At 59.4% G+C, this 21,852-nt stretch overlaps 1 protein-coding gene across 5 annotated transcripts in view; it reads left to right on the top strand.

Moving 5' to 3' along the window:
• The window catches only part of TMEM104 (transmembrane protein 104), a 54,695-nt gene extending 34,572 nt beyond the window's left edge, over positions 1-20,123 (top strand). For all 5 annotated transcript variants that reach the window (XM_045888518.3, XM_045888519.3, XM_045888516.3 and 2 more), the window contains 2 exons: positions 4,188-4,281; positions 16,876-20,123. In XM_045888518.3, the coding sequence (XP_045744474.1) occupies positions 4,188-4,281; positions 16,876-17,636 (855 nt within the window). In that variant the 3' untranslated portion in view covers positions 17,637-20,123. The remainder of the gene's footprint in view (positions 1-4,187; positions 4,282-16,875) is intronic.
• Positions 20,124-21,852: the final 1,729 nt, after the last annotated feature.

Consider the following 21,852-nt stretch of genomic DNA (forward strand, 5'->3'; position numbering starts at 1 on the left):
CTGGGAATCACCAAGTGCAACCCACACCGGCCTTTCCCGAATCTCAGACTGATTCTGAGGAGGGGATTCCCTTCCCGCCTCAGGCAGGCAGAGGGCTGGGATCTATTCCCTTGCCATTGGGTCTCATTTCTGGCAGAGATGTGCCTCCTCCTGCCAGCCCTGTCCTATGGGCCACGCACAGTTGGGTCAGCCCTCCCGTGGGGGGCACTGTGCCCAGCACTGTGGGAACATGATGTGCGGGAGCTGCAGCTGCTGCCCTGGCGGAGCCGGCAAGGGCTCCTGGGGGAAGCATGATTGGTTCCAGGGAGGGGAAGTGGAAGACAACAACGGGGTGCAGGAGCGGCTTTTGGAGTGGGATTGGTGTTGGAATTTGGGCCGACAGAAATGGAGCTTGCCAAGCAAAGGCCCAGTGGCAGGAAGGCTCTGGGCACATCAGGGACTCGCAGCCCAGGGCTGCTGGAGAGTAGGTTCTGGGGTCGTGTCTTCAGAGACAAGGTTGAAAAAGGTGGCTGGAACCAGATCGTGGGTCCCTGGACTTTGTCGTTTCTGAAGTGAACAAGAAAGACACAGGTGTGGCTGGGGCTGAGCGTGGGGAACGACACTGGCACCAGCTGGCTCTGGGCCCAGGAAGGAGAGGACAGGGACGAGGGGAGCAGGACAGATTCCCCAGGGGACAGTCCTGAACTCTCGCTAACACTCTGCCTACCTGGTTCCTCTTACCTGAGGTATCACTTTCTCTGTGAAGTTTCCCTGGGTATGCCCACCACAGCCCCAGCCAGGTGAGGTCAGGGGCCCATGCTCTGTGCTCCATCTCCCTCCCCCCCCCCCCCCCCCCCCGCCCCAGGGCCGTGAGAAATGCATTTCTGTGGTTTTAAGTCACACACTAGTACAGAGAGTGAAGGAGTCAGAGGTTGTCTGGAGTTCAGAGCCGGAGCGGCTGGAGGTGAGTGGGGATGTGCTTCACCTACACGGGGGTGCAGGAGAGAGGCAGCTGGATGGAACTGTAGACGCCGAGTTAAGTTCGGAGGGCCACCAGGACACTGTAAAAGCCATGCCCAAGCATGGCTGGCGGGGCCTTAGCAACGCGAGCTGCCTTGTGTCCATCAAGACCGGCAAGGTTGCCGTGGGACGTTTGGTGCACATTTAAACTCAGCGACCCAAAGAAGAGACCCGAGCTGCCCCATTTGCACCCTCCCAGGTCTGTCTCAGACTTTGTTCCCTGTGACCAATTTGAAGATTTCATTAGAAACCAAAGAATTGTTCTGTATTTCTTTTTCTTTTTCTTTTTCTTTTTCCGGAATGCGTTTGGCTGCAGCAGTTGCTGTCCTGCCTCCTGGAATGAGTTGGGCTCAGAGAGTCCTTGACAGAGGCTGAGTTTGAACTGATCAGTGGCATTTGGGAGTTGGACCATTGCTCAGGAGCCAGCTAATTTATAATGTCATATGGGCTAGACGAGAAGACTCAAGAGGATAGGCTGTCTCTTGGCTTTTTATCTCTTCTTTTTGAAAAAGGAAAGGGGAAGCAGAAGGTGCCACGCTTGGCTGTTCGGCATTCAGAGATGAACTCCGTCCCCGCTAGACCCTGGGAACATGGGGGCCGTTTCTCTGCCCACGCCCCCTTGCCTCCCAGAGACCTGGCAGCCGCACCAAGGCGTCCTTTCCGGCTTTGGACGCCGGCCCCTGCAGGCGCCGAGTCTGACTCTAACTAATTTGCAGAGGACACCTGTTCCTTAATTAGCCCCAGCCTGTGCCGTGTGTCTTGGTCTGGGTCCCTCCGATGTGTGAGCTAGCGGCCAGGCAAGGGCTGCCGTTGGCGGTCTGTGCACGTTTGCGCCGACCACGCGGGCCCTGCGCTTCCCACTGCGGAGTGGTGCGGTCATTCTGTGCTCCCAAAACCACATCCCGGCCACCAGCCCGCCGTGGGTGTCATAGCTGTTGACTGAATCTGCCGAAAGAACCCTCCACCGCCAGGCCCCACTGCTGTCCCTAGAGCCCGAGGTGGGAGGGCCGGGCAGGTGCGGACCCTCATTCTGAGCCCCTCTGCGCTCCTGCTCCCCACTGCTCGGATGGCATCACACGTGCACTTCCTGCTCGGCCTTTTTCAGATGGGCCTGTATGCTTAGTGTTTTTAAAAGGAGGGAAGCTCTTGGGGGACTGGGATCTCACCCTACAGGGTTTTATAAAATACATCCTCTTGTGGGTCAAAGGATCTTGGTGAACAGCTGCCAGGGAGGAGGATGAAGACAGATCTAGCATCTGGAAGAGGACCTGGCAGGCTGCAGTAGCAGGATTCCCTGCCTGCCTTTGGGGCTGGTCCTGCTGCACAGTGCGCTGCCCCCCGCCTCCCCCCCCCCCCGCCTCCCCACCTCGGTGTTACATAGTAGAACCTTCTGAAAACCAGTCTTTAGGCTTCAGAGATGAGCTCCGACCTCCCACATAAGCTGCCCCTAAGATAATGTCCAGTGTGTGTGCAGTGGGCACCTCGGGTCGGAGGGGAGGCCCCCACACCTGCCGAGGACACACCAGGAGTCCAGTTTTGAGCAGCCCACGGTGTTTGGAAACATCTGTGGCCAGTGGCTTTGTATATATTCTTCCTCAAGACCTCTCCCTCTCCCTCCCTTCAAGAAAGAAATCCTGTTGAAGTCTCCCTAAAGTGGTAATTTTCCTAAAGGACGGGCTGATGCTGCTGCATGCCGGCTTGTGCGGAGCTGCTGACTCTGCCTCACTGAGTCCGGCCTGCAGGGGACGCCCCCTCCCCCGCTTCCCCCCCTCCCCCAGGCACCTCTGGCCTAATGGCGCTTCCCCTCCTCCTGGAGGAAGCAGAGCTGGCTCCAGGCCCCCAGCAGAAAGCCCTTTCCAGAAGTCTCCCAGCCCTGGAGCCTGCCTAGAGGCCTTGTCCCCCAGCTAATTAGAGCCTTCTCCTTAAGGGGTACTTTAGTCTTTGGTGTCATCCTCATAGTGATAATGGACTTGGATAAGAGGTCACAGCTTCTCCCACTTCCCGCTCTCCTTGCAGATGGGGGTGGGGGAGGGACAGGCACAGCCCCCCTTCCAACAGCGCCCGCCAGGCTGAGCAGCTGTGATGTCTCCCCCCAGATCACAGGGCCAGAGCCTGACTCCCCAGAGTGGGCCCTGCTCCCCACATTCGGGCTTCCGCCGCCTGCTGCACCTCTGGCGAGTGTCATTAACATTAACGTGATAAAATGGCGCAGTGTAAATGTTAATAAGGTCTGTTGCCTCCGCTGCTTCCGAGTGGCAGATTGGAAATGGTACCATCATCATAACTCCAACCAGCAGCTTTTAATTCCTCTGCTCCCTCAGCAACCAGTTTGGCATTGGAAATCCTAACCTTCCCTCAGCCCCCAGCCTGGCTCTGCTGTGCCAGGCTTACCCTCATTTTCCTTTGCAGAGAGGGTTCAGATTTCCCACAGACTGGTTTTCTGAGATAGGGTTTGAATTTTTTTTTTCTAAGTAACCGCTTGGTTTTCCTTATTCCCCACAGGGGAAGAGCACTGAGCCCCAAATTCAATTCCCACTTTTCCTGGCTGTGATCCCGTCCCTTCTTGGTCCAGGACGGTCCTCCGAGAGATTTGCCCCGGAAGCCACTGGCTCTGGCTCGCAAGGCTTTCCCTTCTTTCAAGTCATAAACTTTGCTGGTTAACGACATCCTGCTCAATCCTTTCCTCTGAACCTTCAGCACAGCGTTCTCTCCACTGCGCTGTCGGGGCCCCTGTGTCCGCTCCTCCCTGTTTGCTGTCTGCCCCATAAACCCGGGGGCCCACGGTGTGCCTGGATTCCTCTCAGATCCTCATCCTCCTGCTGTCTCACCCCTCATCGGGGCTCGTGGCCGGCTCCGTGCGGGGCCTGGGAACCCTCAGCATTTGCTGAAGAGAAGTAGCAGGCGATGTCCCTGGGGTGTTGCCTGGGGCTTGCCCAGAAAGTTGTCTCAGGACAGGAGGCCTGAGGAACAGACCAGAAGGACAGCTCTGGGTTTCTCTTGCACCCCTGGGAACTCCCCACTCGATGCAGTTGGCTCCCAGGGAGGCTCTGCTGGCCCAGGTGCACATCGCGGTTAGGACTGGCCGCCGGGACAGAGGCCGCATGGCCAGCGTGTCCTCCGACACACACGCACTGTGTGCCGCGTGCACCCGGCCCCTGCACCCCCTCACACTTGTTTCTGTCACCCAGGCTGTCTTCACTCTCCTCCTCGGACCCTTCACCTTCTTTGACGTCCAGAAGACCAAGTACCTGCAGATCCTGACCTCCCTGATGAGATGGGTTGGTGAGTGAGAGACCTCTCGCATCTGCCCTTTCTCCTCTCGTCCCTTCCTTACACTTTCCAAGATGGCTGTGTGTGCTCACGGCACAGCTGGAAGGTGGCGGGGGTTCCATGGATTCCCGAGAGCCAGGAGGGGGGCAGGGGAAACACAGTCCCGACAAAGATCACATAGTGTGGACGGAGCCCGCGCTAGGCCCAGCCTTTTTCACACGCCCATGCAGGGTCCCCCCAGCACCCCCAGGCTGGGCCAGGGCTCCTGAAGGCTCCGGGTCAGGCTCTGCTCCCTCAGGGCACGAGAGTGGCACAGCCATAAACCCCAGCAGCCTGTGGCAGCCGCCTCCGCATTGCCGGCAGTGGGGCGTGAAAAGACACCCCATCCAGGATGCCTTCTGACTGATGCCCTCCTGAGCAAGAGCACCATCGTCCTCAGGGGTGGTTTGGGGGGTCTCTCCCCCTAAAGCAGGTTTGTGGTAGGGAGCTCATTCATTCCTCCGCACCATCCCGGAAGGCCCCAGCTGCTGAGCCCCCTAGACCGGAGACAGGAGGGTGTGGGGTCCCTATCGTCCGGCACATGTTCTGGGATCATTTGTATTCCTGTTTTGGTCTAAAAGCAAAGAATACCATTGCTGTTGTGGTTGAGAGGCCTGGCAGAGGGTGTCTGCCCAGACTCTGGCACCTCGCTTGCCCCAGCACAGAGGTTCTCGAGGAAGCCGAGGTTGGGACTTCTCCCTCCTGACCCTCTTCTCTAGCTCCCTTTGCCACTGCATCTGCCCCAGCACCCCTCCTCAGGATTCAGGGCGCACCTTGCTCCTCACTCCACGCCATCCCTCAGCACTAGATCCTGATGAGCACAGAACAGCTTCTGATAAAAATGATTTCTGGCAGTTCTCGCACATCCTGCTCAGGATTACAGAATCCCAGTACAAGGAGCCACTGCCAGGGATCCTGGCATCTCAGTCGGGAGGGACCATGGCAGTCATCCAGTGTCCCGCAAGGGCAGGCTCCGCGAGCAAGCACACGGGATGGCCTCTTGGCCGGGAGCTCACAACGGGGAAGGCCCCTGCCCCACTCAGAAGGGATGGTTATCAGCACTGGGAAGTCCTGCCTTGTCTTGAGCCCGACTCGGCAGCCTGTAGCCTCTTTCTACCTTGGTCCTTCCTTACACAGAATTGAGAGCAGGACTGCATCATCTGCTATGTTAGCCTTGAGGCCTCGAACGTGATACGCCTGTCCTTCATCACCCAGCCAAGTCGAGGAGTAGGAGGACACTTGTCCAGTACCTGGGTGGAGCGGGATTCCTGGTCTTCCCCACTCAGCTGGTCCAATCCTATATTCACCTACACGGTGCGGTTTGCAAATTTTATTCACACATTTCAAAGCCCCAGGTTAAGGTAACATGACCACCTGGGGAAAAATGAGAACTTAGAACACAAGGCTCACACTGGCTCCAAGGATAAGGTGCTGGAATGGAGCCCCTGTGGGTCCCAGGAGGGCTTACCTCCCAGAGTTGGGATCAGCAAGGATCACAATCCCTGCTGTCCACCCTTCTCCTTATGAGTCTGCTCATAGGAAGTCGTGAAAGCCCTAGTGACCTTCAGAAGGAAAAGTTTTCTCAGTAAAGCAGTCTTCAGAGAAAAGTATGCCCCCTCTTGTCCGCCTGGCCCACCTCTGCTCCCGACAGCAGGTCCCAGAGTCCCAAAAGTCCTGCCCCTCCCCCACTCAGGACTGGCTGTCCTTGACCTGCTGCCTCAGTGGTTCTCACCCGAGAGGGCAGGAGCAGGGTGGGGAGAGGTGGGGGGGACTCCTGTGCTTCTGCCAGTGTGATGGATCCCCACGTCAGCCCATGAGAGGGCTGCCCGGACAGTGACGGTTAATAGCCTCTGTGACACTCCTGAGCTTGTTGAGCGTGACCAAGTCCTCCCTGCATCTGGTGAGCGAAATGTTCATTAAAAGGGAGGAGATTGTTAAGAGGGAGGGGAGGAGGCTGGGGGTAAACAAAGAGTGAGTGTCTCAGTACAGGGTGGGAGACCCCTCCAGACTCAGCTCCTCCTGCAGAGAAGGCACTGAGCTTCGGTTGCCAGCAGGGCCCCGGGGGCCTCCCAGGCATCTCAGTGAAGCCCTTGCCCCCTTCCCACACTGCTCTCTCAGAGTGGAACTGTCCTGCCTCCTGTGACCGCATTTTGCCTCCCCTTCTCCCAACCAGAGCCCCCTCCCACTGGCCAGCAAGGCTGGTTAGCCCCGGGGACTGCAGCGGGGATGCTCCGAGTCTCCCTCCCTCAGGCTCCTGGGCCCTGTGAGGTGACAGTGGCCTTGGGAGGCACGCTCGACAGCAGCGAGGGCCTGAGGGAGAGAGCAGCACGTGAAGGTCATCCACACTCGTGTTTTTGCATGGTGACAACGTTGTCACTGCCAAGTCGTCTGCCTCTTTTCTCCCTTCGATCAGAGAGATAATCAAATAGCATGGGCCTCTCCGCAGACCTGTTCTCCAGAGCATTCTGGGTGACCATGCAGGCAGTCATTCTTCCCCCGGAGGGGCTCAGACCCCTGCGCCTGGAAAGCTAACCTCTCTGTGACACAAAGCCCTCTGAAGCGAAAGAAAAATTGCCCAGTTAAGTAAACTCTAGACTGTACCCAAGCCTAAGGTTCAGTTCCAGGCAGGGGGCATGGGAGCCACCTGGGCCCTTTCCTCCCTGCTAGTGGGAGGGGTTTCCCTCATCGTGGCTCCAGGGCAGCCGCAGGCAGGGAGCCGAGGAAGGGGACGACAGGGCTGGAGGAGTCCCAGGGAACTGCCAGGCACCAGCGAACAGACAGCCCTGTTGCAGGAAGGACCGGGGTCTGCCTGCGGGATGTTTGCGGGGGGAGGGGGGGTCTCTTCTCTGGCCCAAGCTCACCCCAGGTGGTTTTTCTAGAACCCTCCAAAAGCAGAAAGCACCAAAGCCCCGTTTGTCCTCTCCAGTCTGCTCCAAGTTGTCAGTTTGCAACAAACTCCTTTTCATTTTGCTTCTGAGAAGCAGCTGTGTGGCCGTGTCCCCCCCTGACCCTCCCTCCTTTCCCACACTCCCGCGCACCCTGCCCCTTCCCTCTCCCCAGATTAGGGCCCAGGCTGTCCAAGAGAGCCAAGCGGGAGTGCAGGGTGGCAATAAGCCGACTTGGATTCTAGGAAGACAAAAGGGAAGAATGAGCACCAAAGGGACCGGAAAATCATAAATAAATGTGCTGAGCCGGAAACTTTCTTGTGCTTAATTAGGAATTTGTTCTGCCATCTGTTGAAATGAGGCTGGGGAAGACTGCAGAAGCCCCGCCCCGAGCAGGGCCCCCGGAGCTCAGGACACGGCCCAAGCCTTCAGGCCAGTGGCTTCCTCCGGTTATTAGCGCCTCCTGCTGCCAGAATGGGCCTTTGCCGATAGCCACTTGTCCAGGAAAATGTCGGAACCTGTATGACAAGTGCCAGTGTTGAGTCATCTCTTGTGCTCCCCCCAAAAATTCTGGGCAGCCCTGGCGGGTCAGTTTGGGAGACCCGGATCCCGGGTGCCGTCCGGCAGGTGAGACCGTTGTGCAGGCTTTAGCCGACTTCCTGACCAGCCCTGCTTGCTGTCCCGTCACTCACCCCAGGGCTTCGGCTCTGGAGCCTCCCCCCGTTGTTCCCTTCCACACTGGTCCCGTGCATGGACAGCCCGAGCCTGCCTCAGCCAGGTTCCTTGTCTGGGGCAGGACCCCCCCCATGGAGCAGCCTCGAAGATAAAATGGGATCCGAAATCGTGTGCGGAGGGCTGTTAGCACTGTGCCTGGCCGGGGTCAGCACTCAGGGAGCAGCCGCGGTGTGCAGCCCCGCCGTCGTCATCTCCGTTGGCCGGTACATCCCGGGGGTGGCCTCAGCAGGAGCCTCCCTTGGGCTGGCCATGAGATCAGGGACATGGCCTAGGCCACCTCCGGGAGGAACAGTGGCTCTGTCCGCCTTCCCTCTGCCTCACACCAGCACTGGTCCCCCGTGCACCCCGTCACCCCACCAGCCTCCACCCTCACCACTTCCAAGGAAGCTTGAGCCTGAGAGAAATGAGAAGCAGGTGCGTCTCATAGAACGGCCTGGGGCTTCTTCTTTAGGTCCTGGTTCTCGCTCTGTTGGTGGTCAGTAGACCGGGGAACACTTAGGAGAGACACGGCCTTAAGTGCTGTCCCACAGGCCCAGTAGCTGTGGCTACAGAGCCTGAGCCCTAAACCCCTAAGCAAATGACTGTAGACTGTCCCCACCTGGGATGCTGGCATGAGCTGTCCAGCAGGAGGGGCTGAGATGGCATCATTACTTCACCCCCCCTTACCAGCTTCCTCTGCAGACGCCTCCCGGTTGGGGACACACACAGCTGGCTCAGCTCGGGGTGCCCCACTTGGTGTTATTAAAAACCTGATTCTTTCTAATAAAGACTGCTCTGGAGCACGGCAGCCCTCCTCGGTCTGGGCTGGCGAGGACCCACGGGGCTCCTTTCTCTGGTTGTGTATTCAGAGCAGCGTCTGCTCATCACGCCCGTCTCTGTGCTTCCCTCAAAGTGGGTCAGGCGCCAGCCTCTCTGAGTGTCCGTGGGCAGACTCGAACCTCATGAAGCGCCTCAGCCCACCTTTCCCTTCCTCCCCCCAGCAAGTGCCCCAGATTTGTCTTCCAGACCGAGCCAGCAGGGAGAGGTGGGACTCGGCGGTGGTGGCCCGAGTAGCAGAAGGTCCCCAGGAGGAGACCGTCACCTGGGAACATAAGGGCTCTGCTTTTACCTGTCCCCAAAATTCTCTGCAGCCGCTTGGCTGACTCTGCTGCAGATCCAGGACTGATTCAGCTGAGCGCCTCGTGGTGGGGCTGCTCTGACCTGTCACCAGCAGCGGCCAGGGGTCTTCTCTGCCTGGGCCATCTGTGGCCCACATCCTGTTGGCTTGGCATGCCAGCTTGGTATATGAACTCCTCCACAGCCACTCACTGCTGTCCCCTCAACCAGTGCTCCTCAGAGGGCCAGGAAGGGGGTCCTTATCCCCGAGCAGCCAGCCAGCATCGGCCTTCAGCATCGCCCCACCCACCTTCTCCCTGGGCCCCTGTCCGGGGCTCTCCTGGGCCATCGAGTGTGCGGCTTCTCGTTCCTCAGCCAGTGGAGGGAATCCAAGAAAACCTTTTTGTAGATGTCTCATCTCCGTCTTGATTCTTGGTTTTCTAAAAGTTCTCTCTGCAAATGCACTTTAAAGGAGAGGAAGCTGGAGTTTCTGTCTTCCTGCTCTCAGGGCAGAGTGGGTACCCAGTTAAAGTTTGCTGAAAAGCCAGCCCCAGGCCGCCAAATTGCCCCTTTCGTTAATGGGACTGACCCAAGAGCCCTGCTGGGCCCCACACGGCCACCCCGCTTCTGTGAGCAGCCTTTGTTGTCAACAGCTCTGCCCTGCATGTGGCTCAGACGTGTGCTGGCCAGCCCATCAGACGATCCCAGGAGGCCGGGAGGTCGTGGGCCAGCTGCCTGGACACTGGCAAGGGGAGGGAGGTGAGGCCCAGCTTGTGATCAGCAGGGCGAGGCCTCTGACCAGTGGGGGGGATTGCAGGTGCATCTCTGGACAGAACTGGACTTCACACAGGCCAGTGTGAACCTCAGAAGCAGCCCTGGGTGTCTCAGAGCTACTGGGGCCCATGGCAGCCCAGGAGCTCCCAGACTTATGTGCAGCCCAGGGGCCTCTGAGCACTCCCTGGAGCACTGCCTCTCGTTTTCCCTATGCGCTTTCTCCATCCCGGTTTGTCTGTGCATCTAGCTACCGCTGAAGAGATGCCTCCGTCCACTCAGGCTGCCAGGACCGAATACTACAGGCTGGGTGGGTTAAACAGTAGAGATTTACTTTCTTGGTTCTGGAAGATAGAAACCCAAGATCAAAGGTGCTGGCAGGGTTGGTTTCGGGTGCGGCCTCTCTCCCTGCCTTGCAGACGGCTACCTTCTTGCTGTTCCTCCCAGAGGCTTTTCTCTGTATGCAGGGAAACAGCTCTGGCATCTCTCTCTCCTCCTATAAGAACCAGGGTCCCATCAGATTAGGGCTCTTATGACCTCATTTGTCAGATTAGGGCCCTTATGACCTCATTTAACTGTTGTCACCTCCTTAGAGGCCCCATCTCCAAGCAGTCTCATTGGGGGTCAGGGCTTCCGCATAGGAATTGGAGGCGGAGATAATTCAGTCCACAAAAAAGGAGAGGACTGAGAGGCCTTCAGGAAAGGTGACAGAGCTGAAGTTTTATGTTTGCAATCTCGGAAGATTAGTCGGCTACTAGCCAGAGGCCCCACAGCTTTGCTGTTCCAGCCATTACAAACTGAGCTTGCTCTGATAGCGTAAGAATGAAAAATGGAGACACTTGCCTCCCGGCCCCACTTGCTGTGCTTGGAGGGTGTGGGAAGGGGAGGGATGGAAAGGCCAGAACTCTTGATTTCCTACTTGCGACTTGATAGCTTTAGAGACTCAAATACCTGCTCTTTGCCCACGGCCCCCTGCTCCCAGCACACTTGGAAAAAGGAACTCTGCTCTGAGTTCTCAGAGATAAATATTTTTAAGTAATCTCTACACCTAATGTGGGGCTCAAACGCACAACCCCGAGATCGAGTCGCATGCTCTGCTGACTGAGCCAGCCAGGCATCCCTTTTGAAATAAATAATACAGCCACAGAATGGAACCTCAGTCCATAAGTTAATTATCCAGACATCCTTCTCTTCATCTGCGATGATGACGATGACAGTGACCATGAGGACCACAGAGCTGGAATCCTCCTGAAACCACAGGGGCTGACTCAGCCTGGGAACATAGTTAGATTGGCTTTGAATTCCCTCCATTCAATGGAAACACAGGTGACTTTTCATGAGTTACTACAGGCAAGACCAGCAATCCCGGAATGTCTTACGGCCTGAGATAAAATCTGACTGAGGCCCCAGATGCGTTTGTAGACAAGCACATCTGTGAGGGAACTTCTCATTTTTCCCCATGGGGACTCCTCCCAGCATGACAGGCCAGTATGTCCTGTCTTCTGGGGGCATGAAAGGAGCCCCCACCCTGACCCACAGCCTGTGCTCAGGTGGAAGGGTGACGGCCAAAGGAGGATGGAGCAGTGTGAGCCCCAGAAATCCAAAGATAATTCCTTTTCAGTCTCAGCTCTGTTCGGAAAGAGCACACACCCAGGGTCCCCCTAGAATGGTGGGGACACTTTGTCCTTGTTTGGCCTTATGTGGAGCAAGAGGGAGCTGCTTGGTTCACAGAACAGGGGTGAGCAGCCCAGATCTGACACCTGGGCCAGAGACGCCCAGAACAGGGGATGTTCTTGGAAGGGTTATGACTGCACCTGACGTGGCCAGGGCAGGTGGGGTCCCTAGGATGATCCCAGTCCCTTCCTCGCAGCAAAAGGAGAATCAGGTGAGAACTGTGAGTTGGCAGGTTCCTGCCGGCCCAGGACCAGGATTTTCGGGATGGGAGATAAGGTTTCTACGAAGATAAAAAGTTCTAAGGGATGGCTTGGGCCGGGCTCCACCCAGGTGCTTCACTGCGCCCTCTGGTCCTGTCCTCCATGAGGTGCACTGTGATCACCTCCATTTTTAAAGGTGGTAAAATGGAGGCAATGACAAGGGACGGGACCACCCAAGGTGACACAGTTCAGTGGCAGGACCTGGTTGAATCCAGTGTAACTTAAGAAGCTGAGCTTGTTTAGAGGAAGAGCAGCAGCCTCCTGCCCTCCCCGGGGTGGTTTCCAAGGCCTTAGAGCTTCCGGAGGTGAGCCCCCGCTCACACCCCCGGCCCTGTGGGTCTCGGGAGCCTGCGAAACGGCTCTCCGTTCCTAGTCGGTCCTGTTACGTAAGGAACAAATGCCCAGTCACCTGCTCCTGCTTAAGGGCTTTGAAACTGCTTGGTCTTCAGCTGTTTGCAGCTCAGCCAGGTGTTACCCAGTCAGCTTCCCCCCAGCCCTCCTGAATCTCAGGAGGCCCAGGCCAATCTCTGACCAGCCTAAGGAGAGACACATCTGTGCCCCAGCGTCCTCCGAGGGCAGCACTGTGGTGAAGGAGGAAGCTGGTGCCAGATCCTCCCCGGATCCAGCTCTGAGGATGGGCACGCCACGGCCATTCATTATCATTAGCCCTGGCGTGTTGATTCTCTGCTTGGGGAAGAGAGTGCCATCCTCGTGACAGCCGCCTTGATGGATGGCCTCTGCCTCACATGTGTCCAAGCTAAAGCCACTTACGGAGCTCAGAGGACAGCCAGGTATCCGGGCCAGCACAGGCTGGGGCCTACCACAGCCTCGGGACTTCTGGGGCCAGGTTCAGGGGTCAGAGACTTGAGTGAGGTCAAGTCTCCGGGCAGACGAGGCAGGATGCAGCAGCTGATTGCCGGAATGGCCTGGGTGCCTGCAGCACCTCTGGGGGACATCCTGGGGGCGGTGGGGGGAGGGGCGGGGGCTCCCAGGAGCATTCTGCCCCGCCCCCCTCCAGGCAAGGAGCGCCCTGCCCCATGCTCCCCAACTCCAGGGGTGCCCGGGCAGGCGGTCCAGCTCATGCCAGCACCACGCAGACCCTGGAATTCTGTGAGGAAAGCGGAGCCCTGCCCGGGCCTCACCCACGTGGCCATGGCCCGGAGGCTAGCGCAGTGTCAGCCACACTTGCTCTGCTGCTGGAGGCCCCGGGAGGCGCTCCTCCCTGTGCACCCCGCAGCGCAGGCTGGCCCTTCCTCGCTTACCCGGGGATGGGTTTGGGCACGTGGAGGATAGAGCTGGAGCAGAACCCTGGGCCCCACCCTCAGACCCCTGCCCGTCCCCCCACTCTGTCCCAAGAGCAAGTCAGCTCCTCCTAGGAGGCCCCGGCCCACCTGTGGCTTCCGGCAGCCAGTGAGGCCCCAGGGGAGGGGGACTCAGGCGGGGAGGAACCCCCTGCCCCACTCTGAAGGGAGTGTGGCTGTGAGGGCGGACAGCGTGAGGGCCAGGCTGCTTACCTGGCTCTTGCTGGCGAGAGGGGAGGAGCCCGAGGACTGGACATGCAGGAGCCGGGGGGCAGGTTGCGCCCCCAAAGCCGGTGGACATGGTGAGGCCGGCGGCTGGAACTCAGCAGCAGCCAGAGTAAGCAGGTGAGGGTCGCACACCTCCTAGGCCAAGTCACTAGGGTGGGAGCTTGGAAATGGAGATGTCCCCGGTGTGGGAGGGGGCCTGCCTCCAGCCCCTCCTCCTCTGGCCTCCTGCTGCCAGAACCTTGTCCTGAGGCCCGGTCTCCCTCTGCGACCCCCGGCTGGTCTTCTGCCCATGGGCTTGGATAGGACTTGGACTCCTCCCACAATGGGGATCTCATCACCTGCCCTGCCGCTAATGTGGCTGTTACCAGTTCTCTCTTTTATTGTAATTTGTCTCTGCAACTTCCGTCGGTTGGGCTGACGCTGGGCTCCCAAGGGACAGGGCTTGTGTCTGCTCAGTGCACTGGCCCCAGGTGCCCAGAACAGTGCTGGCACGCGTGGGCACTCGGCACGGCTTTGTCAGGCAGGTGGGTGGGTGGTCCTGGCCGAGCTGTGAGTTACACGAAACAAGTGCAAGTTTTTCACATGGGCTGTTACTTCAGCTATTTAAAGAGAAGTCTCTTGTCCTGCCTCCTCACCTCACAGCTGTGCCACCCAAGGCCGACAGCCACTCCTCATGTGACATGTGTCAGGCCCTCACCTCCTTCCCCACCACAGAATCATCCCTGGCAACTCGCTGCATCTCCTCACCCCTTGGAGTGTGAGTTCCAGCGAGGTCGCAGGTGGATGTGGGCTGTGACCCTGGTCCCCTCCCCTGGGCTCTCTGAGCACGGCCTGGGAGGGTCAGAGAGAAGCCAGGCACCCCTGCCCTCCGGGAACTGCAGGCCCTGGTCAGCAAGACGTCAGGGAGCGCTCACTGCTCTGTCCAGTGTCTGTCCACGCCTCCCACACAGCCGTGGCCAGGTGGGCACAAGGGTCTCTGGCGGTGGCTGGCCACGTCTCCGGCATCAGTGTGCTCGTTCAGAACCCTGCTCTCTGTCATGCTTTCTGACAGAGTCTGTCACTCACACCCTGTCACCCTCCTTTCATCCTGATTTATTATCAGGCCTAATGAGTTTGGGGAGCAGCTGTCTCCCAGGGATGGGACCATCAATCTAGGAGATGGCTGTTGAACTCTGCTCCTCCAGCGAACGCGGGAGGGAGGAGCCAGGGATGAGGGGGTGTGGTCACAAGCGGAGGGGCCGGACTGCAGCGCAGGGGTGAGTCCTGATGCCTCTAGTCCAGGACCTGGCCCTCCTGCTTCCTTCCGGTCCCTTCCCTCTCTGTCCCTCCGTTACAACATGAAGTCCAGGGCATCCCTGGTTTCTTTTGAACAGGCCAGCACCCACCCTGTGTCCTTGCAGTGACGGGGACGGGCAGGGATGGGGGGACCCAAAGGGCTCCTAGGCCTCATACTTCCACTGCCCCTTCCCAGGGCTCGCTGGGGCTCCTCTCACAGAGCCAGTCCTCAATGCATCCCAAGCCCGGGCGGTGTTCCTCGGGCGTCTGCTCCAGAGACATCGTGTGTGTGCCCTTCCTCAGAAGAGCTGCTCAGCTCGGAGCGGTGTGCTCATCACATGCAGCTCTGACGAATGCCCCTCTTCCCCCCCCCACTGGAGCATTAAGGGGCACCCAGCAGTCACTGGGTCAGAATCCAGGGGGCAAATGGAGCACCTCTGCTTCCCCGTGCTGCTAAGCACACGGCTTATGTAAGCTTTCGACAAAGCGGCGCAGCGTGTGGCTGACGGGACTGGGGCTCACGGGGGAGGGCCCCCAGGTGAGACTGTCCCCCTCCAGGGCCTTCTCCAGGAGCTGCCACTTTTTAATGCTGGAATCGCCTCCTAAGAGCCTCTGGCATCTTCATTCCTGGATAGGATCCAGCATCTAGCCCTTGGGGGTAGATCCAGTTTTTGGAAATAGACTTGAGTAAGAGAACAAGATGGGTGACTAATCCAGGTGATAGCGTTGTGATGTAAGCCTAATTATAGCTAGAGGATTGTGAGATATATTTTCTTATCTCCCATAGCCACGCCTTTGTAAGCCACCCTGAAAGTTCTAGAAAATGTCTCATATCGTCATTGACATAATGACACACAGCTCCCAAGATGGTGACTCCAGAAGCCACCCGTCAGTAGCTGTACCTTCAGGATGGAGGTTGCCCACGCCTCCGTGTGCTTTAAAAACTCCTCCTGTCTTGGAAACCTCCATGCCTTGGTGTATTTGCAGTAAGGAAAGCCCGGGGGCTTGAGGTCAGCAAGCGTGCAGGTCCCAGCACTCCCTGGAGATGGAGCGTTGAGGAGGAAGGGGGGCAGAGAGGCACTAGCCAGCATCCGGGGCTGGAGGCAGCCGTGACTCAGTGACTCAGAGTTGGCTGGCTTTCTGCCTTCTCCCGCCGCGCCTGGGGCCCTGAGGCTGAGCCACAGGGACAGCTTTCTCCACTCAACTCGTTCCGAGCTGTGAGTGGCACCAGGCCACGAGGTGACACCTGAGATGGTGGCAGAGCAGGGTTTGAATCTCACAGAACTGTCAGCCGCGGCCTCTTGAATAGCCTGTCCCCGGGCGGCCCCAGGTCCCCACCTCCCACGGTCGTCCAGCTGTAGCCATCTGACTGCTCAGCTCCCGTTGTGACCTGGCCCCCAGGGGACTCGACCTCCACCCTGGCCCAGCGCACTTGCTGCGGTGCGGTTCCTCCGCACAGATCTCTGTCCCACACACCCCTCCTGCGCTCAGCCCCAGACATCCGGTGAGCCAGGCTGCCTGCATCCTGGGCTGTCCTGTCACCCCCTCTCTGCCCTCCAGGGGTTAATCCAGAGACAGCTCGCTGGGCTGAGAGCCCACGGGAGGAGCTGGGTCTCTGCTTTCCCCTTGACCTGCCAGAGCTCGGAAGGCAGTGTCTCTGGAGCAGGGAGGGTCGTGGAGCGCCCAGAGTTAGGAGCTGCGGGGACAGGAGCGGGCTGAGGAAGAAACAAATCATCTTCTTCATTGGCAGTTTGCGCAGGCCTGTCCCCTTGCTCCCTCCCCTCCTGTCCCCTATGCCAGACAGCTCCATTCCTGTCACTCCCACTCCCAAGTGTCATTGTGGGAAGACACTGGTCTGGCTTTCTGTGTGTCCCAGGAGAAAGGCCTCCTTCCGGGGAGCCAGGGAATGTGATGTGGCCTGAGGGGACAGTGGGGAGACCCCCAGCCTCCCCCGAGGGGAGGGGCCCTGTGCCTCAGTCAGGCCGGCCTCTTTCAGCCGAGGGAGGGAGAGTGAACATGAGTTCTGCCCCGGCCGCTCCAGGCCAGCGAGCGGAGGAGGCCCCGAGAAAGCCCCGCGAGGGAGCCAAGCGGCACCCGGCCAGGAGCACGCACTCCGCAGAGAAGGCGGTGCGGGGCCGCCCTGCCCACCGCCCCAGCACAGCCCCTTCTCACGCCCAGATCCCCCGAGACAGACACTCCCTCGTGCCCTGGGGAGAGGGAGCACGGTCAGCAGCCCCTGCCGACCTGGAGCTCCGGCCTCTCGCCAGGCGCCACCACACCAACAGCTCTCCAGGGGAAGGGCCGGTTCCCGCTCAGCTGGCTGACTGCCCTCTTGTCTTCCAGCCTTCGCCATCATGATCGTGCTGGCGCTGGTCCGCATTGGGCACGGACACCGGCAGGGGCACCCGCCCCTGGCTGACCTCTCCGGGGTCCGGAACCTGTTCGGCGTGTGCGTCTACTCCTTCATGTGCCAGCACTCTCTGCCTTCCCTCGTCACACCTGTGTCCTCCAAGCGCCACCTCACATGCCTGGTCTTCCTGGACTACGTGCTCATCCTCGCCTTCTATGGCCTCCTCTGCTTCACCGCCATCTTCTGCTTCCGCGGCGACAGCCTCATGGACATGTACACCCTCAACTTTGCACGCTGTGACGTCGTGAGCGTGGCCGCCGTGCGCTTCTTCCTGGGCCTCTTCCCCGTCTTCACCATCAGCACCAACTTCCCCATCATCGCCGTGACCCTCCGCAACAACTGGAAGACGCTCTTCCACCGCGAGGGGGGCACGTACCCCTGGGTAGTGGACCGCGTGGTGTTCCCCACCATCACCCTGCTGCCCCCGGTGCTGGTGGCCTTCTGCACCCATGACCTGGAGTCCCTGGTGGGCATCACGGGGGCCTACGCAGGCACGGGCATCCAGTATGTCATCCCCGCCTTCCTGGTTTACCACTGCCGCAAGGACACCCAGTTGACCTTGGGCTACGGGACCATCAACAAGCATAGGTCCCCTTTCCGCCACACCTTCTGGGTGGGCTTTGTGCTGTTCTGGGCTTTCTCCTGCTTCTTCTTCGTCACCGCCAACATCGTCCTCAGCGAGACCAAGGTCTGATGGCAGGATGTGTCTGGTGGTAAGAGACCACTCCGGCGCCCCCGCTCACCTCCCCACCTGCAGAGCCAAGAGCTAGCTCCTTCCCAGGGTTCCTTGGGGTAGGCGAGGCCGGATTCTTGGAGGGGACCCTCCACATCTCTGGCCAGGGGTCTTCTCCCCCCACCAGGATTCTGCACGGTCTGTACTGTGCCTCACTCGCCGGGCAACCTTTCCCCCCGGGTTCCCCTGCGTGGAGCTGCCCCTGGCCAGCCGAGCTGCACGGCCTGGGCACACAGCTGCCCCAGACTCCGGGCTTGGCCACGGCTCTACACACAGGCCCCAGCAGACAACCACCAGGGGCAGCCTCCTCCCCCGCACGGTGGGGACACAGTGCTGGCTGGCACTGCCACTATTCATACCAGACGCCACGTCCCCTCCTCCTTTGTCCCAGCCCCTCGTGCGTCCTAGTCTGGGGAATCTGCCGCACAGGTAGCTGCTGCCTCAGGGCGAGTCCCAGGCCCTAAGCCTCCTCCCCACCAGGATTGCCAGGTCCCACCTTCCCCTCAGGCCTGGAGTGGCCAGGTGCCACTCCCGGGGGAGGGCCTGGCCAGCCCCCATGACAAGAACAGGAAGTGCTGATCAGCATCAGGGTCCCTGGACTGTCGCTGTGAGGGCCCCTGCCATGGGTGCCAGCCCCAGTCCTGAGCTCCTGAGCCCGTGATGACTCAGCCCAGGAGACAGTTTAAGCCCAGAGCTGTGACCCCTCAAAGGGATCCGCTGCTCTCCTGACTGCCCCATGGGGCCCGTGGGGTCTCCTGCACTACCGGGGGCAATGTATAAGGACCACGAAAGGGAGCCACCCCCAGCCACCATCACAGTGGCTTGAGAGCACCCTGAGCATGTGGCAGTGAGGGGGCTCTGCTTCCCACCCTCTAAGAGGTCAGGCCTGTGGGGTAGCAGCAGGCTTGGCTGTCCCCACTCGAGTACTAAAGGTGGCTCCCTTTTGAGCCACATGCTCTCCATGACCCTTGGGTGCTGTGGAGTGAGATGGGGCACCAGGCACCATTCTCATGGAAGGAGGGGTGAGTTTCTAGCCACCTCACCAGCTCTTCCATGGCCCCATCCCTGTCACAAGCATGCATGCATCTGCTGGGCCAGCCTTCCTTGGAAACACAGGTGACTAGTGAACTCTGCATTTTCAGTGTGCCTTCTGCTTCAGGACCTGGGGGTCCTTCCTGACCCTCCCTGGCATCCCCCCAGCCCTGGGCCTGGCCCACCTGTCCTGGAGCCCAGAGCAGCTTGACCTGGAACTGCCTGTCTGGGTGGGGCTTCAGGTCCCCAAACCAGCACCCCCCTTTTGATTTCAGTGCCTTGCTCAGCCCACATTCAGGAACCTTCACAGCCTCCTACATGGCACGGTATTCATACCTTGGACAGTGACCGTGCCGGCTCTCCTGGGGCCCATGGTGGTCTTGGAGGGAGAGGGAGGAAGACCTGGGATATGTATGAACTGGGGAGTCCACAGGCAATGCCACCCCCTGCCCTGGCCCCTGGCCGCCACAGCCCGTGAGAACCCCGGGTCGTGCGTGATTGGCCATGGTCTGCATTCTCACTGTTGTACACTTCTTAGTCTGTCCCCAAGTATTGTGATTTTCCATCCATGTGAACACTAGACCACCCTTCCCCATCTGCCACAGCAACTTCTTCCCAGGAGGCTCCAGCCTCAGTGGGCAGAGCAGGGAGGGCTCCCAGGGGGCAGACACTCCATGGCTCCAGCCCTACCTGGAGCTGCCCAGCTGTTTGCTAAAAACGCAAAACATCTGTATTTCCCCTTCTCCAGTTACATCCTCTCTTGCTTAAGGACAAAGCAAATTAAATCATCCTGCCGCCCCAGGCTCCAAACCAAATATTGGACGTGAGTTTATTAGCATCATAAAGCCCAGGTTGATTTATGTGACAATCTGGAGGCATACAGCAGTGCCCGGTCGGTGGCTGCATTCCCCTCCTCCGAGCCCGGCAGCCCCAGGCCTGGAGGGACCGAATCGGCCCTAAGTGGCCGCGTCACTGACGGTAAGCCCGGGTACTCCCCACCGCCGCTGTCTGGGCTCCTTTGCTCCTCGGCGTTCACCTACTGTCTGACCACCTGGAGGTCAGATGGCGTCGCCTTCCTCTCTACTGATAGCCAGGGGGGCTTAGAGCAAGGTGGGGGGACCACCAGGAGCTAGACAGACCCCTGATGATGCCTGTTCACCCAGTGCGTCAGGCACGCTTGGCTGCAAGTGCTTACATCGGTGTGGCGAGGTGGGCGAGTGGGATCATGATTTCCATTTTACAGATGGGCCCCCGGGGCCAGTGGCAGGGAGGGCAGAGGAGGCGGCACGCCGGGCCTGGCCTGGGTACAGATGTGGCTGTGGAGGAGCACATAACAGCCTCTACCTGGTGCCTTTCACCCAGACTGGCCCCAAGGGCAGGCTGGGCCAAGGTGGGAGTCCGCGATCCCTCGGGCCCTGGGTCCAGGGGCTCCTGCCTGTTCCCTCACCTGAGGCCAGAGAGGCGGCTACAGTCTTATGGATGGGGCAGATGGCAGGTGACAGGCTGGGAGGCACTGCTGAGTGGTGGAAGGTGGGCAGCGGGCACCTTGCCAGGCCCTTAGCGACACAGCTGTTCTCGCCACATGGAGGCCGGGAGCAGCCTCGGCAATAGGCAGACTAAAGTCAGAGTGGTGGAGGATGGGGGCTGCGCCCCACCTCAGGGGAATCCAGCCCCGGGGGAAGAGCCTGGCAGGGCCCGGCCCTTGGGCGTGTGACCACACCTGTCTCCACCTGTCTTGGTGTGGCGTCCATTCCCAGGAAGGCCATGCTAACAGCCACTGAAAAGCTGCTCTTCTGAAACCGAGACCCAGGACTGCAGGAGAGAGCTCTGCAAACCTCCCCCACACCCCGCCCGGGGCTGGGGCTCGTGGTGTCGGTGGCAGAAAGGAAGAATAGCTTCCGGAGTGCTTGGTATGTGCCAGGTATGGTGCTGGGTGCTTTCCGCATGAACCCGGGCCTTAGGGATTGAGAACGTGGATCAAGGAGGCAGAGCTGCCCCTTGCAGGCGGCAAGCCTCCGTGCTCGTCCCCGTCATCGTAACAGGAAGGCAGTTGTAGCTGCGCCGCTGACCAGTTGTGGGAACTTAGGTACTGAGCTTAGTGCCTGGCACAAAAGTGCTCAATAAAGCTATTACGTACTGATGCTCGGCTCTCTTATCACTTGCCAGCCATAACTGCTTGTCGCCACAGACCCAGGACTCACTGAAGACCCTGGTTTTGGTCCCCGGCACCTGCTGGTTTCATAGCCTCCTGCGGAATTGTGGCAACTGCCGGCTACAATTCAGAAATGGGAAACCGGTCTGAATTCTTCAGGGCCTAGAGGGCTTTGGGGGAGAAAGTGGTCTCTCTCTGGCTCCAGGGAACTTAAGAACCAAACCGAGGCCCAGCTGGAGAGTTCTGGAGCCGGGACTGAAGCCCAGGTATCCTGACCGAGGCCATCATGCCTGCCCTTGGCTAAGCCCTGTGCCCCCTGCCTGCTCACAGGCCCCAGGAAAGCGGTGGTGTGGACAGTGAGCTCCCAGGAAAGCCAGGCGAGGAAACGCACGCAGCAGCAGGGCGAGACAGGTGGCCCAGGGCCTCCCTCCTCTCGTATCCCACCAAAAGAAAAAGCCAGCATCCAGGTGTCTGGTGTCTGGGTGGACTCAGCTTGCTCTTTGGTACACAGTCAGGCCCTTGTTTATGATGACTGATCGTCTCTGGCCTGGTGCCACGGCTCCCTCCTCTCCCCTGTCAGGCTTTCTGCCCTCTTCGATAGTGCAGGGCTGTTCCTTGGTCCTCCCTCGGAGGTGCAGGGGGCACCACGGCTCCGAGCAGGAGGCTGGGGAGCCAGGCCAAGCAAGCTCTGAACCTGTAGGAAGCATCCTCCCTGCCTCCACTTACCATGGGGCTCACTTCTCCCCAGAATACATTCCTAGAGCAGGAACGAGGCAGCCAAGAGCCTGGCTCCCAAGAGCAGGATTGGCCCCTCCTCGGAGCCAGTCAGCAGTAGGCTCGGCTCCACATTTGGCTTTTAATTATCTTTCCGGTTCTTGGTTATTAATGATCTTGGGCAGTGAGCAGAGAGCAGCCTGGACCTCAAGACTCCTCCCAGCTTACCTGCTGTAGCCTTCCACCCAGAGCTGCGCTCAGATTCAGGGAGCAGGAGGG

Source organism: Mirounga angustirostris, unplaced genomic scaffold, assembly GCF_029215605.1.
Source record: "Mirounga angustirostris isolate CCGP_5_RB_7025 unplaced genomic scaffold, mMirAng1.0.hap1 SCAF_17, whole genome shotgun sequence".
Taxonomy (NCBI): Eukaryota; Metazoa; Chordata; class Mammalia; order Carnivora; family Phocidae; genus Mirounga; species Mirounga angustirostris.